The sequence below is a fragment of the Copidosoma floridanum genome, unplaced genomic scaffold (assembly GCF_036245765.1).
Source record: "Copidosoma floridanum isolate Cflo_tuat_1 unplaced genomic scaffold, Cflo_Japanese_pri ptg000007l, whole genome shotgun sequence".
NCBI classification, from domain to species: Eukaryota; Metazoa; Arthropoda; class Insecta; order Hymenoptera; family Encyrtidae; genus Copidosoma; species Copidosoma floridanum.
This window is the reverse complement of record NW_028321884.1, coordinates 11313070-11332172: the sequence shown is the minus strand read 5'-3', so window position 1 is coordinate 11332172 and position 19103 is coordinate 11313070. Positions and strand designations below refer to the sequence as shown.

Below are 19103 nucleotides of genomic sequence, written 5' to 3'. Positions count from 1 at the left end.
TCTTTCGAGCAAAGTACCACCTCGTTCTTGAACAAAAACAATTAAAATGGAAATTGAAAGGCTACGTCCCAGGGATTTCAGTAAAATTACTTCAGTCATAATTATGCGAAAAAAAAAGATTTTAAGTTGGGTGTTTTTACTAAATACGTTTGATTAACCGAAAAGCATACAGTTATCTCTAAATTTTTTTTAAAAAAAGATACCTGGAAACGTCGTAATATTAATGAAAAAAAAAAAAATAATAAAAATAAGCACGTGGTCTTTGTTCTCATGGTTGAGAAAGTTTATCAAAAAGGGGAAATTCCCGATGGCGCAGGAGCAGTAAGAGCCAAATGTGATAAAAATTCCACGAGACGTACTGTGCACGTATTTATAGTTGCGTAAAAATGTAAAATTCAAGAAAACTCGTTATCAATAGAGAGAAAAGTGGTCGATAGTCATTTGTTTTTCTGTTGTAAAAGTTGCCAAGAAGTGCTTGTAGATGAAAAGACCCACTTTGGGTTCGTATTGCTGCGTATCGTTTCTGGATTATTTACCACTATAGGTCAGCTTGCACGGGTGTACGTGAAATTTCAAAATTTACGGTTTGGAGTGAAGTTAACTTTAAGAGAGTACGAGGTAGCTCTGTTATCTAAAGTGCAATTTCCGCAGGCTGATCGTTCAATTTTGATAAGATCAAACGATTTTTGCCATCCATTTTTTTTTTCCACTGCACACAATTCATTGCACAGAGCAACAAGTTAAGGAAAAAGAAAATGAATGAAAAAAATAAACGTTGTAAATCACTCTGTAAGTACTTCTATTCATGTGTAGTACAATAAAGGCTTTATCAACAATTTTTATTTTTCCTGAAAAAAGAGATTAGATTTTCAAGGAAGTACGTCTTTCAGCTCTGCAAAGAGGAATTAGAAATTGGTTAATTGATCATATTGTTAAAGCCGTCCGTGAAAATTTACATTTTTGCTAATATAAGATTTAAAGCTCTGTAACATTGGTTCTTACGATTGATACTGATATAAGTCTCATATTGAAAGTTAATTCACGAAAAATATAAAATCGCATGCATGAATGAGCATTAATTATTAATGCAAATTAATACATGTTGACATTAAAAATAATCCCTTTTTTCATAGTGAAATTCGACTTGTAGGTTATAGGAACGGCTAAGTAACCATCAAGTAACTGAAGTTGAATCGCTTTCGTCATTACCTGTTACTATCTTTCGTTAATACGACTATTATTAATTTCTTAATTGATAAATAATCGAGTATTCAAGCGATTTTGAATTCAGTATCAAATAATTTAATTACACTTCAATTGACGAGACAGTAATCAAAATAATTAGTACTTCGACAAGAGTTTCTACCTTACCAACGGTTATATTTTTATAAATTTTAATTATTTCTCAATATAATACATCGATGTATACATCGTAAAAAGACGTACTAAAATAAATACCTTTGGAAATCGATGAAGCCAACTTTTTTTGTGTAATTTCGAATTTCATAGAAAACGACTATTGTTTGGAATCAAAAACAAACACTTGAAGTAATTTTCCGTCATAATCAGCGAAGCGAATCAACTGAAACTTACACAGACCCTATAAAATCGAAAAAACTTGAAGTGTGTTATTCTAATATTTTGTTATGGTGAAAAAAATATATTTTGTTATGATGTTGTAATGCTGATTAAAAAAATCAACGCTCAATTTTTTTAAACTGTAGGGGCCCGTTTCCTAAGTTTGTTTTCTAAAAAGAAAAAAAAGGTCATGTGGTTCTGTAAAAAATGCATCCATAAACGTAAATTTACAATAAAAATAGTCGTCAAGCGAATTTCCACGACTTCGAAACCAACAATTAAACGCGCTCGCCGCTTTTGAAATCCGCTTCAATTTGTTGACTCAGCTAAATTTTCCACAATTCGCCGCCTCTGTATTCGTGACTCTTATTATTCTATTTCGTCAGTATTAAAAATACGTACATATATCTACCGAAAATTGCAGCTATCTCTTCCTTGAAATTCATTGTTCTTTCGATCGCTCGATATATCATTTTGATATTAATTATTACCGCATGGAAACAGAAACAAAGAACAAAAAAGACAGAGAGATACGGAAAAAAAAATTTCTTCTTTTTTGAATATTCGTTTTAATGATTATTAAAAAGCCATGTCGCGGTGTGCATGTTATTGAGAGAACTTCACTTGTATGTATACATAAATATCGATTAATATCATAACACATGAGCACGAAAAACTCGTTACCCGAAGCGAGTCCGTATCGCGTACTTTTCACGCTTATTCGATTTTTAATTGCTTCTCACTCTGCCGAAGATATTACGTCGGCCTACCTGCCTGGCTGTCTGTCCGTGTTTTAAAATCGGTCGAGAAATCCGTTGTTTTTTTTTTTTTTTTTTTTTTTTTCCTCCAGAGAAACATCATTCAAGGATAAAAACGACAATCGCCGTATTTAGTTTTTAGGTACAAAGAATAATAAATTCGCCGAGTGTGCGTGTATTTTTTCCCCCTCGCAAATGCGTCGTCGTCCGACGAATATTGTTTTTTCTGATCTTTTGTGATTTTCTTTCGCTACTACTTACTCTTGAGCGCAAGAGCGTGATGCGTTCGTTTTACGTTTGAGAGATGATTTCTGACGTGCGTGCCGGTGCTAAGTGGTAGTCGCTGTGCTGTACTATCTATATTTTTTTAGCACGCGTGCTAAATAACTGGACTAAGCACAATTATTTTACGGATATCAATCGCTTTGAAGACAAATTTTTTTTTTATTACATTTTTTGCTAAAATATTTTTACACTTTAAATATGTTTTTTATCATCTAAAAATGGTACGGTATATCTTTAAAGAATAAAATTTATTACAAAACATTTAAATAGTGTACGTACTTTTTTCAAGGACCTAGACACTTTTTTCTTCCAAATTTTTTTTTCTCCTTTCAAATGACATGCACTGTTTTTGCTGGAAAAAAAATTTCTAGTATTTTATTATTACATGAAAAAAAAAAGAAACTGTTTTTTTCTAGCTTGAATGATACTTTGTGTGGCCCAAGTTGGAATTGATTAAAATTAAATCACTATTCTTTTCTTACTGCCAAATGTACAATAAATAATAAATTATTTGAATCACTTAAATTTTTTAAAGAATTTTGTAAAATTTGTGAAACATGAAAAAATGGTAGAAAAATGTTTGTAATTCTACTTTTTACGAGGTCCTCCTTGACGGTTATTAAAATTTATATAACTTTTTTTTTAGTCAACTTCCCGGTTTTCAATCAAAGCATTAAAAACAACAGCAATAAAACACAGCACAAGGTATAAAAAACTCAGCACAGGTGGGTATCCAATTAAAGGCAAAATATAAGATTTTACAAGAGAATACAATAATCGACAAGCAAAGGAAAAATAGGAAACCCGCGCATTATTGTTATTTAAATTGCGCAACAATAAAAATATATGTGTACATAATGAGCGCTCGAGCTTGTACGTAGTATCACAATGCCTTTAGCCTCTTTGTAGCAAATAACATTGCGGAGAACGTAAATTATTTAGTGGGGAGAATGAAAGTAGGTATATACTTACAGTGTAGCGTCGTTGTGTACTAACGTTCATAAGGGAGGGAGGGAAAGCGAATTGTTGTTGCATGATTTATCTACGTAAAATCTCTCTTCTTTTTTTCTTTTTCTTTTTTTTTTTTTTTTTTCAATTCTGTACTCAAAGCTATATGAGCCAATCAATTAAACAATGTAAACATACATTTTTTTGAGCAAAATTAGTAAAAACAAAATTTTTATCTGCTGACAAATTATAAGGCTTGCGTAAGATAATCGCGTATATATTATTTGAGAGTATTGTCTTTTTGTTTTCACCTCAAATATTATTAAAAAATTATTATCCTAAATTTTGAAAAATACGAATGTCTCGTTCAATAAAAAAAAAAAAAAATTGTTTCTTTATTTTTTTGTGGAGTTATATATACATTAGAAGTGTACAGTTGTGACAAAGTTTTTCTTTGCTTTCCTCATCTCGCATCCATACAAATGAGCATTTCCGTCTTCACTCGTATACATACCATCTCGTCTGCTACAAACTCCGCATCAATACTTAAAATGCAATTATCCGAGTCGAGAAGAATCGTCTTTTCTATACTTTGTTATCCTCGCTCGCGTTGTTGTTCATCCACGAGCTTCGAGTAAGTTTCCACGTACACGCATATGTACATGATGCCAAGAGAGAGGATTCTATTTCAAGCTGGGAATTACATTATTCAACTTAACGCACCCACACACACTCGGGAGTGAGAAAGCCACTTTTCTACCAAGTAAAGTTCGTGAGCGCACGTATGCGTAACTCTGAGGACGTCAAGTCTTCGTCGGAGCAGACATTACCCCCCTCTCTTTCTTTTTTTCATTTTTTTAGCCGGCTTCTTTTTTTTTCTTTTGTCTTTCTTTTGAAATTGAGTCACGGGAAAAAATGCAACCTCTCGCCGCAGCCCAGGTCAAAGTGCAATGTGCCGAATCGGTGATTTCGATTGCGTATACTATTAATGTATACCCTCGATGCGTTTTGAATCTTGCATTGCTCGAACTCGAGGACAAGCATGGGGCAAAAATTTTTGGCTTTTGAGAAATTTGAATTACTATTATTATTTCAGGAGGGTTCCGAAAGGTCTCTGTTTTTTTCGTGTAATTTCAGAGGAAAATATTTCTTTTGCACAAAAAGGCGTTCGATTTTCGTAATACTTTATACTAATGTATTTCACACAAACATATTGATTTCGATTGAATTATAATTACCAATTTTTTTGGTCACAAAATCATACTGTTAATATAGTACATCTTATCGTTAACATCAATAATTTTTACAACAACGCGTGATAAGTAAATCGATCGTAGATTGAGAGCACGAACTCGCATCAATGTGGTGGTTTTATTTTGTTAGGTGACTAAAGTATTTTTCTGCGAGTCACTATGTACTATAAGTATGTCTTTGATCCTTATACGTGACATATTTGAAAACTATTTATTATTAAACTCTCAAAGCGAGTAAAAACCCGTCTAGAATAATTTTTCGAAGCAAATATTTACAAAGACGGAGATAATTTTAATGGATCTTTTGTAATACCAGAAACAATCTAATTCGGGGGTAGATACACATCAATAAAATCCGTGTCCTGGAGGTCAGAGACAAAGTCACCTTGTAAAAACGAAACTTACCATCTGATTTCATTTCACTTACAATATTTTTTTTAAACCCATATCTCGAACCATATCAACTGGCTGCTGTCCCATGTATATAGCTCAGTAAAAATTTCTTTAATTTTTTTTTCTCAATCGCTGCCGTATCTCTGTACCACTTAATTGCTGTGATGTATGTATATAAAACAATACACTTTCTTTGACAAACCAAGCTATTTTCAGTGGTTCTTTCTAAAAAGGAAAAATCAAGAACTACCTCCGAGTCGATAACCATATAAGCAAGTGAATGAGAAAAAATATGAATATAAAAAATAAGAAAGGATTACGTCTATATGGTTCATCCGACTGTGATACATGTATAGGGACGGTCAAACGATCGAAAGAAAAACATACTTATTGTTGAGGAAACATATTCGTGGATGTTGTTGGTAGAGGATGGGAGGGAGTGCGTGTTGGAATTACGCGGAATACAATGGCCGTCGAGTCAGCCATTGCCTTTTGCGGTTTTTGCTTTCCAGTGTAAAAAAAGGATGCTCCGCTAAGAAACGGCCATGGTTGGATCCACGCTTTTTATCTCAGAATCCGCACACCTTTCAGAGATTAACTTTTGATGCGATGTAAGAAAAATTTTTTTGTTTACTTTTCAAGTTACAAAACTATATTTTTGAGAGTATAAGTGGCAACTTATACTCTGATGCTCGAGTAAAATTTAAAGAAAGTAATAATCAAACATTGGAGATAATTATGAGGCTGAATCATAAAACATTACTATTTAGATTGACACGGCTCAAAAATTTTGTTGCACATCTCGCATCTTTGATAAGTTTGACGTGATCGAAAGAGAAGACATTCCCCTCGTGTATATATAGCGGTATACAGCTTGCAGACAAGCCGCACTAAAAACCCAGATTTGCCTTATCCGCGCGAGCTCAGTACACCAAAACTTTCGAAAAAAAAAAAAAAAAAAAAAAAAAAAACTAGAGTCGAAGAGGAGAGGAGAAAATTTTCAAGACCCCCTCCCAAAAACCGCGTTCAAAAGTATATAATGCACATCCATCTGCCTGCTTCAACTTTAACGAGCGTCCCCCTCTCGGAGCACTGCAAGCATCGACGGATCCCACGGAAGGTATAGGTACAGCTCCGTGCAACTTAGGCGTCAGCCGTCCCGGCTTTCTCTCTCTCCTGTTCTTCTCCTCCCGATGGCCAGAGAGAGGAACTTATTATATATTGCACTCATTCTACTCTCCCCGGCGATCGATGCGTGCAGGTAGATTTCTCCCGGTTTTTACGGCTTAAAGGCTCGATTGCTCGCTCGTTGAATGCAAAGTGCACTTCTGCTCTGCCGCTGCGAGTTTCTTCGGGAGGAAAAAGGATCTTCGCTTCGGGACACCACCTGGTCGCGTATGAAGGAAAGAAAAAAAAAAAATAAATATGAAAGAGAGAGAAAAGCATTCCAACGCGTTTGTGGGGTAGTCGTGTATAATATATAGGTATGGGTGTGCAGAGAGAAAAACGTGCGAGGGGGAGGTGAGGTAGGTTGTGTACATCAGCCGCAGTATGGCTGCGCACACACGTGGCTTAAAATCGCTCTGCCGGCTAGCCAATCAAGGTGGAAGGACGGCTAGCTGCTCTTGGCCAATAGAGTCGAGGGAGGTGGATCCTTTTTTTTTTTGAGTTGGGAATAAATGTTTCTTTTTCGGTAAGTTGTAAAATTTAGAAAAAGCTGTGTAAAGGAATTTTTTATTTAACAAGTTGTAACTCTCACATGAGTGTTACAAAAATGTAATGAAACCGTTCGAGTTCAGTTTTATACGTTTTATATGTATATAATCAATAAAAGTTTCTTTGGTTTCAAAAATAGATTGAACTATATTTTTCACTGGATTAATTATATCCTCCTCTTCTCGATCAAAACACTGTAGCACCTACTACTAAAATCATAATCTTTCCCTCGGTGATATACAAATTTTTCAACATTAAACATGGCCTTCTCCAGGTGTGAAATAATAGGTTAGCAGTAAACATATTGCAAGGTAGTTAGAAAAAATTTAAATTATTATTGCAAAATAAGCCAGCCTAAACATCGTTTCTTGACCATCCAATGAATTTCTTTTTTTTTTTTAATCTAACGATGATGTTTTTGATTGTATTTCAATACAAAGAAAGAGATTTTTTTGCGCTGGACCAACTTGTTGGACATTCATTTTTGCCAACTGAAGCTGATTCTGATCTTCTTCTTCTTCTTGTAATGTTATTTTTTCAAAGAATTTCCCACAAATTCCAGTAAAAGATGCACATCAAGTCTATGTGTCGGTACATAGCATTGGATTAAAATAAGATCCTCCAAAAATCGTAGAGACAATTTTTATTTCAGAAAAACCCTCATAATAAATTGCTCTAATGGAAACTTTTATTAAAGAATAACTACATTTCAATTTTAGAAAGAAATCCCCCATAATCTTCAAACATACCCTTCTTCCAATCTCCATCAATTTATTTTCTCCTAGACAATTATACACCGAAAAGAGAATTCGACAGAAAGATCTTCGCCTCCTTTGCTCCGAGTTAAAAGTGCACCTTCGACAATACTACTCATACCAGGAAAGCCTGCCGTTTGAAGTTCGAGTGCCAAGAGTCACACACCAGGAAGCCGGGACCAACAGCAGCCAGAAGGGCGCGTCGTATACCTACGTGAGGAAAGAAAAGTCACATATCGAGTTAAGAAAGGCTATATAGTACCCACACACGGAGAGAAAATATTTGCTCCACTGCGATGCTGAGGATTATACAGAGAGCGACGCGACGACGAAGAACCAGCAACCGGCACGGAGTTTAAAAAAAGAGAGATGGCCTGTGGTACTTAATCTCGAGCTGCCTCCGCCCCTCAGAGTCTGGTTCATCCTCCTCGTTCGTGTGTACGCGATGTATTTCTCCATCACCCGTTGGTGGTGTGTGTAGAGAAGGCAGAGGCGTAATCCGATCTTCAGGTCGCGCCGAGAGAGTCCCGTCTCGCTTTTCTTCTGTATACATTTATATATGCGTTCCTCTTGTTCTTAGCGTCCATACAGAGAATGGGCCACTTGAACGAAAAACTTTTCAACTTCGGGGGATGCACCGCGCCGATGGTGCCAAATATATATGAGGGGTCTCCGCCCAGACTCGGGAAAATGCGGGTTTGGTCGAGCGTTTTTTTTTTTCAAAAATACGCTTTTCGACATCATTTTTCTTTAAAAAATCGTCTTTGAGAGGCTCTGTCTTTGTGTGCACTACTTTCAGTTGGGTATTTTTGGAAACAACAATGGGTGTGGTTTAAAGATAGGCTCTTCTTTTTTTCTTTTTTTTTTTTTTTTGTCTACGTACGTCCACTGCATCGGTGACAAAAATATTTGTTTCGTCCAAGGTGTTGTAATATTAATAACGATTTTTCAATATCCATGAACATCTTACATTTGATATTTTTATGTCAATCAAATTTTCTTGATTTGGTCTTTTTTTTTTTTTTTTTTTAATATACGTATTCGTTGATAGTTAATAACTAATTTTTTAAATAAAAAAATGTCACTATGTTATAAGCTTGTATTGTGCCATAGCGATGAGAGCTGAAATTGAACAGAGATTAGAGATGACGAAAAGTTCTGGGGCCACACATATAAGTAACGATTTTTTTTTTTTTTTTTTTTCAAGTCAACAGCTGCATCTCTTTTTCATGAAAGATTGATAAGTGCAAGGTAGAGTTGGTGTTCTCCTAAAAAAAAAAAAAAACTCTAAGCTCTTCGTTCCATTTAGAAAAAAAAACCCCCAAGGTTTTTCGAATCTCCGATCCAACTAATGCGCCATTGTGCGCAGTTCCAACAATCACCGGGGCTTATTCCGAGAATTGAAAAATTGAACGCACGCGGTCGACTGTAATTCCATAAAATTTATATCCTCGCAGAGCGCGAAAATTATCGCGTAATGACCAGTGGTGGGGTAATGAGAAAGCATTCCCGCGGATTATAATTGAAGCGCGCGGGGAAAAGAGATGTACCCAAGCTCGTATTATACATTACGAATTATATTTTCCAGAAATAGTTTTCCGGAGATCACACGTAAAGGGGGGGGGGTGTATTTGAATAAAAAACGGCTTTACAGTCTCTCGGTGTACACGTGCACGATCTTTGAGGTCGACGATGGTTTTTTCCTTTTTTTTTTTCTTTCATTTTCAAGATAGCGTTCATAAATTTTAATACGAGGTATATATTTTTTTTTTTTTTTTTTTCTTTGTGAAACGTTTTCTTACGTGTACGTTTAGTGAGTTGAAATTCTTATATTAGTGCATCGTGTGTTACAGTTGCTAAGGCGAGCTGTTTGTTAAAAATAAAATGCAAATGTTATGCGACGCGGTGTTGCGTCAATAACGAAGAATGCATTGAAAAACAACTGAGTAACACATTTTTCAAGCACGTGTCTTTGTTGTTTTGGTTGAGTGATAATCCTTAAATTTGCGTAAAGTTATAAAACTTTTGACGGCGTACATTGTATACTATCGATTATCAACAACGTGACCCTAGCGCGGAATGGTGTTACTTTGTACCGTTGTAGTGGGCAATCAATTTTTAATTTCGAAGTAAAAAACGTACAATTAATCATAACGCTGTTGTCACAATGAAAAATTAATGGGAATGATGACTGTACAGAGATACATTTCACGATAGAGCCGCGCGTGGGAAAAAAAAAAGAAGCATAAAAGTATGAACGTGTGGAATCGCATATTGAGATCTATAATCACCTTTGGTATGAAATTGCTATAGCTAAATGTTGAGGGACATAAAAAAGGACTATTATGAGATCGATTGGAAATTAAATGAATTTGTACACGCAGAATACAGCTATATAAAGCAGGGTTTACCAGAGGAAATTAGAGTATCTGAGTAGATGTTTTTTTATTGGGATAATTTTACTTTCCATATTTACGCAAAAGTTGATCCTTATGGTAAATATTACAGTAGTATTTTTCGGTATTGATATTATTGTCCGCAAGGTATAACTTGAATATTATAGATACAACAACGACATAAAATTACTGACAACATGAATAAATAATCTCTTGTACGAATCGTAACTCTACAACGCGAATGTCAATTTCCTTTTTATAAAAAAGAAATAAAAATTTTTATCACACTCGACACTTCACCTACATTTTCCACTTTGTCCCCTCGAATCTACCTTGTACGTGTGTGTAGTGCACAGCTACATATATTATATACTTAATCCTGTGACAGAAAGAACTCGGCCGGCACATCTCCCAAGTCTTTGATTAACGAAAGCCGACGTGGTATAGCTTTTGTCTCGCCCTCGGTCGTTCGATTCTGCCTTTCCACGTGCGCTTACATATATATAAAAGACCAAAAAAAAAAAAAAAAAAAAGTACGAGACAGTCCATTTCAAGCTTCTCTCTCGGGCTTCTTATTCCACCCGGTTTTCCTTAATACCTCGGAGGAAGAAAGAAAAAGAGGAGAGGCAGGTGATGCGTAAAGAAAAGTCGTAAAAACACATACACACGCGTAGTTTCCTCGAGGAAAATTTCTGGGAGCTCGGAAAATTTACGCCTCGCTGATACGAGTGTGGCTTTAATTTACTTCGGTGGCTCCACCCCGTCCGTTTGTTAAAAAAAAAAAAAAAAATCCAATTAACTTCCCGGGAGTGGATTTTCGGAGGGAGGAAAAAAAGCACATCTATACTCTTGCTATTGAAACCAAAAAATTAATTTTCACCCGCGATGAGGACGAGTGGCTTTCCAGAGCACCAACACCAGTGACACGTGAGATTAGCGCGATCGATTGGTCCGCGTAAGTACACGCAACACAAATAACCGTGGCGTGACGGCGTCGTCGTTCCGTGGCTTCTTTTTCTCTTCCTATGCCGATTAAGCGCAGGATTAATCGACCGTCCGATCTTGTTCTACGTGACGAAGCTCCTCTCCACCTCGTGGTTGTTGAAAGAGAGAAAAGACGGACGAGAAAAAAAAAAAAAAAAAAAAAAAAGGAGAGCTAAAATCGCGGACGCGACGAGCGCTTTTTTCTTCTTTTTGTTTCGTGTACAGAGACTGTAATACATGTGACAGACAGTAGTGTCGGCGACGAGAAGGAGAGAACGGGATGGCTTTTTTCCGCTGTGCTGCTTCCCTCGCAAGTGGGACACTCCGAGTACAAATGCGCGATCCCATCTATTCCGTATGTCGCAGACGTGCGGGGAAGCCGAAATTTCGACAATACAACGGAGCGACGTGTGTTTGTGTCATCGTTATTTTTTTTTTTTTTTTTTTTCTACTCAAAAGGATCGGGCTATTTTGAAAATCGACGCGAAAGCTGAGAGCTGCACTGTGTGTGTGTGCGGGCGCATACGTATATGAGTCACCGTTTTGTAGGTCGCGATGTCAATGTACCTTGTATAAAAGAGATGCATTTTCGCGATCCGGAGCCGTGCATTGTACGGCTTTTACGATCCATCGGAATGTCTGACGTTAGGGTCTAAGCGTTGCATTGTCATTTGGTGTTTATGAGAGTGTGTAGGTCAGAATCTGCAAATTGGAGGATGTATGTGTAAGGTGTACACAAATATTGATCGTAGATTGAATAGAATTTAAAATTATTTATTTGCTCTGCTCAATATTGTGTAATACTACGTAATTACTTAAACGTTGCAGTTGGTTGAAAAGGATGCTAGGTATCTTTCGTATCAATGTAACTCTGAAAAAGTTTTGTGTAATTGCAAGCAAATGATGTTCACTTGTATAGCCACATTTTTGGACCAATTTGTCAACCTGCCGTCAATATCGATACAAAATCCATGAAATTACTGTTCCTAAATAAACTTGCTTTCAGTATAAAACGGTATAAAACCCATCATATATTTTTGGACAATCGATGACGCGAAAAAAATGACTATTAGAATTTGTCACAAAATGTATAATGTCTACCATTATCACTTAAGTATATTTTTATCCTAGTCCCAATGAAAGACTAATTTAGATTATCCTCGGGTCCCTTCCGTTTGTTCGAACCAACTCGGACACGTTCCATTTCACGTTCTCTTGGTCAAAGTCACTCTTTATCCTCCCGTGATTGGAAAAAAGTTCTTTTTTACTTCGCTTTATTCAATGGAAAAAAAAAAATGTTCAATATCAACATTTAGTTGCTGAAACTCATTATTTTGATCCTTGCTTCTAGGAAAATAATAGTTGAAAAATCCTTAACGAGTGAACTCTCTCCCTTTGTTTCCAAAACTTGCGCAATATTGCTTTTCTCGGAGACTCATCCTCCTCCGTATAACTACGATCGTTGTCACAACAACGGGGGAGAAAAAAAATATGTAACGTTCACCCGTTACCACATAAGCATCGTACGGTCGATTAATCGATGGAGGGTCACCTCGATCCTGACTTATTCGATCCAATTCCCAAAGAAGAGGGGAAAAAAACACCTTCATTCAAGGCCGATTTCCAGCTTGGAAACTCTCGCGAACGAGTTTCTCTATACCTTTGTTGTATACACGCGCTAGCCTTTGCTATCGATTAATGTTCTGATTCGCATGACTCGCTCTACTGTATTTTGTTGGAAGAATTCGAGGTGTTTTCACACACTATGTACCTACTCGTTTGCTCCAAAGTTACAATGATTCTTACCAAGTGTTTTCAGAAATCACTATACGTTTATCCACGAAGATATTACCAACACTGGGCTAACAAAAGGTGCAGATGATGTTTTTTGCCTGTGCTAAAAATACAAAAGTCAACCGATAGTAACTTGGAGCTTGTGCAATTTTTTTTCTTTTTAGCACGTTTCACGTCGAAACATGACAAAAGACAACTGATAATCCATTTATCTTCCTTTTTTTTCTCTCCAACGCTGCACTTTTTGGCTTCATTTTTTTTTTTCACCACATTTGCCTTGTTGTTTACATACTACACGTTGTGTAAAATGAATGTACGAGCTCGGCTCGAAAGTAATCGTTAAATCAATTTTTCCAATGCTTGGCTCTCTCCCCACGGTAAAATGTATTCACGATAACTATGCATCGTCAAATATGTTATTACGTGTGCTCCTTTGTGGACAAAAGTTACAATTTAATTTTCACCTCTATCTGGTCAATGGTTTTTCATCAACGCTACTAGCATGTCCTTTTTCTAAAAACATCCAAAGCACTCGATACAAGTACTCGACTATCTTCAAATTTAGCAAGCGGTGCACCAAACTAGAATAAACAAATCCCCATCGAAACCAAATGCCATTGAAACAACGCACCGACTGAGAGTTTCCAACAGCATTCGTTAGCAATCGTTGTTTTTGTGGCGATCGAAACGAGTGCAGTATAAAGCTATACTTACTATCTATACGTGCATTGTAAGTATACGCGCGAGCGAAAAACAAGCAACGCGAGCGATAGACAGCCCATGACTAATACACCTCATTCGCGATGGAACGACATTGTATGTATATGTGTGTGTATGGTATAGTTGTTGAGCGGAAAGACAGTTGACTCATGTCGTCAGCTTGTGCGTGGGTTGTATATATACGCATCCAAACGAAGAGAAAAATATTATAAAGAGGAGCAGGAAAGTGGGTCGCGGAACTTGTGGGAAGGATCCACTCTGATGGGGATCAGGATTTAGACTGAAATCGGGGAACGTGGGGCATTTAAAAAAAAATGCTTTTTTTGTTTTGTTTCCAAAGTAAAATTACGGGCTCTGTGCGGGTGCTAGAAGTTATCAGGCTAGTGAAGGGAATACATTAAAATACCATAGAATGATGACCTCGTAGGACCTTGTATCTATCAAAAAAAAAAAATGTTTTTTAAGGATATCAGCTACAGACTTGGTAGCAAAAAAAGTGTATAATGCGTACAGATGTACTAGAAAGTGGGATTAAAAAGAGGTGAGAAGTTGTGCAAAAAGAAATAAAAGAAAAAAATTGTTAAAAAACGAACTATCTGCACGTAATTACGTAAAGTTAGTTCATGTAAATAATAAAAGAAAGAAAGGGGCGTAAAGTCAATAACAACCATAATAGTAGCAGTCGTAGTGTTGAAAAAAAACAAAAAAAAACAAGGTGTTTTGTTAAGCTACTCACAATATTTATCAATAACAGCAAGTGTAAATAAATTGACGGACAATACTGTTTAATCATTCGTTTATATACGCTTTTATTTATTACAAGTGTTTGTGTATGCAGCTTTTTGTTGTTAATACTTGTACAAACTCCATGTAACAAATAAGTATTAATAGAATTAAGTTGAGCAACTAAGTTTATGTGTGTAGGTACATTTAATTCATTGAAAAGTGACGATGCATCATAAGGGATGTTAAAATTTATTTAGAAATGAAATTAATAAATCGCAATACCCATGTCTTTTAGTCCTTGGGAAAGGTTATTACGTATCAAAAATATCGGTAAAAATAGGGAATACACGACTTTATTTTAGGGCTGAGATGATATTCGTTCACTGACGTTTCTGCACTATCGACATTTTTCATTAATGTTTTCCATTGAGGCAAAAAAAATAAATTCATTTTAAACTTCACTTCGTCATTTGCACTGAAGTGTATAAAAATACCGTTTGACGTCACATTAAATCGACTTTTTTCATACATCGCATCAAGTTGGAGTATATCACATACCACGATCAAAGATTTAATCATGGAAATTGAGGTGTACTCCAATGACATTCGATGCATTGCAAAATTGTGACATTGTCCATCTGTAAGAGGCTAAACTATCACACGAATTTGTGGTACCGGGGTATGTGGTCGTATGTGGTAGTACGACGATTGAAGAATCACAAACGCTTTGGTATAGTCTTCACTGAAGCAATACACATCTAAAACTCAAAATACGATGACGTCAAAGTAACCTAGTTTAAAAAGTGTCTTTCACCACAAGATGCCTACATGACAAAAACATATATATACACCTATGCAATTTATCGCTCACCGAAGTAGATTTTTGTTCTTTTGCAACTCTAATGCCGTCGCGATGGAATAAAAATCAAAGAGATCGATTTTTCTGCTAAAAATACATGTATGCATGAATCATATATTGGGCAAACGCGCAAACTTTCTGGTATATTGCACAACTCTTATTCGCCTGCACGATATGTATAAAATACACACACATGAGAGTCGGGCGGTGTTATTAAACGAACAAGAAGCGCGAAAGTGAATCGAAAAAAAAATTGTTATCCACACTTGGATTAGTTGTTGGGAAAAAGCGCGCTCGTATTACAGCAACAGATGAAGAGTCTCGACGCCACGTTACTTACATATCTGTATAGTATACATGAATCAAGCCTCGAAGGATGTGTATCATTATATTGGGAAATGATTGCAAGGCTCCGACGGTGCCTTTTCCTGTTTCACACTTTGCTGCATATTACACTGGCTGGTGTCTTTTCGCTTCCCTCTCCGCGTTGTTGATAATTTTATGGTCTCGAATTGGGTAAGTTCCGTATAGGTTTGTGTGAAAACTGTTGATTAACTTTTTCTTTTTTTTTTATTTACTGTACATTGGATTGTGCCTTATTGTATCATTGTAGAAGATGGAAAAATATCAAGTGAGAGCGTATAGATACAGACATTTGCGTTGAGCAGGATTTAAAATCAATAAAATCGCTTTCTTACACTTTTTGAAGAAATTGTTAATAGATTGATTTGGATTTAAATGTTTCTATATAATTGCGACAAGCGAAGCACTTGAGTGTAGTTGGTACATGAATGTCAGTTATAAATTTAACAATATAATAATTGCTTCATGGAAACAAATGAAAATGTTATTTAATTTTTTTTTTTTTTCTATAAAATTCTCGACGTTGACACTAATGACAAAACGTATTAGTCCATCAGTCGCTGTTTTATTCCATTAAGTGTACAGAGTGAGTGCATTAGCGTGTTGTACACTTATAGTGGATGGGGACAAATCAATTTACCGAGTAAAATGTGTTTCCAAAACTTTTATTCATAAAAGCGGAGTAGCAATAAGTAGATTAGAAACTCGCCAAGCGATTATTTTTTGTATCGACGAAAAAAATTCGGTGAAGTATGTAGTTAACTGAAAAATAATCATTTACTTATCGAAAGCTTATTCATCAATGAACAGAATTTTTTATGCCTACAAAAACATACAGGGGTATCAAAAATTACAAAATTATAGATATCTAGTTTGATAATTCATTAATTAGCTTTGCGTACACATTATCCCTTCTATTACAAGAAATAAAAATTATAAAAATTATTAAGCACTATTGATATAAGTTCCAAGACTGTAACATCAGTGGGGATTATTTTAATGTTTTTCTTTCGCACACCAATTGTTATGCAAACAGGTACACGCGCACGTGTACAATATCATACATTTTAATGGTTAAAACATGAAGCACAAGTTTTTATTGAGTAACAACATATACCTCGAAAAATACATGATAGATTTAAAAGCCCGGAATGCCTTAATTTTTAATGTTGATAAAAAAATAAATCAACCCAAGACCTTCTCGTGCGTTATTTTCATGGCACTCAGTTATTATGTACATTTTTAGGCCACTCGTCGAATATCCACGTGCGAGCAATATAGCATAGCACTATATTATAGGGTAACCATCAGCAGTAAAAGGAAAAACTCCGACAATTCTCTCATTATAACTTACATACAAGAAAATCGACGTTTTTTTTTTTTCCTTCGCCTTCGCATTACGTGGGTATAATACACGCGGTGCCTGTACGCCAATCGATCGTACATACCTATCACTCCCTCGTAGAATCAGCACTTGGTAAAGCCGGCGTTGTTTTTTTCTCTGTATTATTCTTTTGTGGCAGCTATCAGAGAGAAATCGAAGGTAGAAAAGCTCGCGAACGATTTTTTTTTTTTTTTTTTTTTTCTATTGAATTCGGTGAAAACATTTAGGACTGTCGCCGCAGTGGAGCAAATAATATATATCTTTGGACCGTTGTGTTATTTCAGTCGAGGATGAGACTATGGGAGAGAGTGGTTTTTTTTTTTTTTTTCGTCTGACTCTCGTGTGCGTCGAGTTCGAAGATACAAGAGTTTTGTAAAATAAACGCTCAATTCGTGATGTTCTCTCTCTCTTTTTTCGTTTGGCATATTAACACAAGTGCAGTGTCGGAATTTTCAATGTATATTGTATAATTTATGCGTGGAATTAACTCGCCCGCTGCTATTGCACGCTGGGCTTTTTAATTCATGCAGACTTACGGAATTCATATTTGTGACGAAAAACTACCCGATCTTGTGGCTTTTCATATACTGCACGTGCAATACTTGTTTCAAGTGTACTAAACATATAACGTCTAATTAGCAATTAATTTAATCCGTGCAGTGTAGAGCGGGATTTTCCAGTTTTTGGAGTTACTTTTTACCATTTGGTAAAATTACAGTCGCTAGTAATCTATGTTTCTATGATGTGGTCAGTCAGCATAATTATTACACGATCATTATACATTAGTTGACACATTTTTAAGGGGTACTTTTTTCCTTAGAAAAAACAAGAGTAACGTTTCTTTACTAAAAATATGATCGACCAAACGTAATATGGTATGCCTCAGCCATGCAGGCACGAGCATTGTTATATGTCGGGATTTTGTCACTATAGATTGATAAATTAACGTCGATGCTACCAATTTTTATTTAAAAAAAAAACAAAAAAAAAAACTCACCTGTTTTCCATTTTTCGTTGTTTCAGGGAATGTGTGACATGTTCATCCAGCAGACGAGCAGCGTCAACAGCAGCAGCAGCAGTAGCGGCAGCGCGAGCACGACGAGCGCCTACCACCACAGTAAGAAGCGCAAGCTAGAATACGACCTCGGCCAGCCGGTCATCCAGCACGCCCTGGTCCACTCGTCCACCAACGATTACCCGACGCTCTTGGACAATTCACAACAACATCAGCAACACCATCAGCAGCAGCAACAACAACAACAACAACAACAACAGCATCTCGGCCTACCATCGTCGTCCTCGTCCTCGCATCACCATCATCACCACCATCACCATCACCATCACAGCAGCAGCAGCAGCAACAATAACAACTGTCACAGCAATCACCATCATCATCACCACAGTAGCAGCACCAGTAACAGCAACAACCATCAGCAGCACCACAGCAGTCGCTACTCTTCGTCGGGGAACAACAACACCAACAGTGGTAGTAACAGCAACATCAACAACAACAACAACAACAACAACAACAACAACAACAACAGTGGTAGTAGTGGCAGCAGCGGTAACATTGCAACTGTGTTTGGCTTGCACCACCAGCCGGCCAATAATGGCCTGCACCACCAAAAGCAGAGCCCGACATCACAGCACCAGCACCACCAGCAGCAGCAGCAGCAGCAGATCCTCGTGCGCGCCTCCACGATCAAACTCGTAGACACGTATCAGCGCTGTGGCCAAAAGGTTTGTACAATGTATTGTTTTTTTTTTTTTTTTTTTTTTTTTTTTTTTTTTACTATTCTACTTCACAGCAACCGATTCCACATGCGATAGTGTAGAATTTTTTTAGCCGAGGATGATGCGTTTGAAGTTTCAAACATTGAACTTATCTTGTTGAAGCACCAAAAATTGCCCCAGGTGACACGTGCTGTCTCTGTCCTAAATTTTTTTCTCAAGTATGAGACCGTACACTTTTTTTTCAAATATCTAATTGGTTATTGGGTTACGCGTCAGGGATACTTGTACCGACACAAATAAAATCCAATAGTTCGGAAACATTGCATCGATTATTCTTGATTTTGGACAAAGTTAGTAATCGTTATCGTGGAGCTTTTCCCAGGTGATGGGTTCGACGAAATAATGTTGACCATTGTTGAGACGCTTGAACGTACTGAGTAATGTACGAATTATCCAT

The 19103-nt window shown here is 36.5% G+C and overlaps 1 protein-coding gene across 1 annotated transcript in view; it reads left to right on the top strand.

Annotated features, from left to right (window-relative positions):
- The window catches only part of Hipk (Homeodomain interacting protein kinase), a 39308-nt gene that overhangs the window by 3532 nt on the left and 16673 nt on the right, over nucleotides 1-19103 (top strand). The window contains exon 2 of the mRNA XM_089588471.1: nucleotides 17936-18652. Coding sequence (XP_089444597.1) covers nucleotides 17939-18652 — 714 coding nt within the window. The 5' untranslated portion in view covers nucleotides 17936-17938. The remainder of the gene's footprint in view (nucleotides 1-17935; nucleotides 18653-19103) is intronic.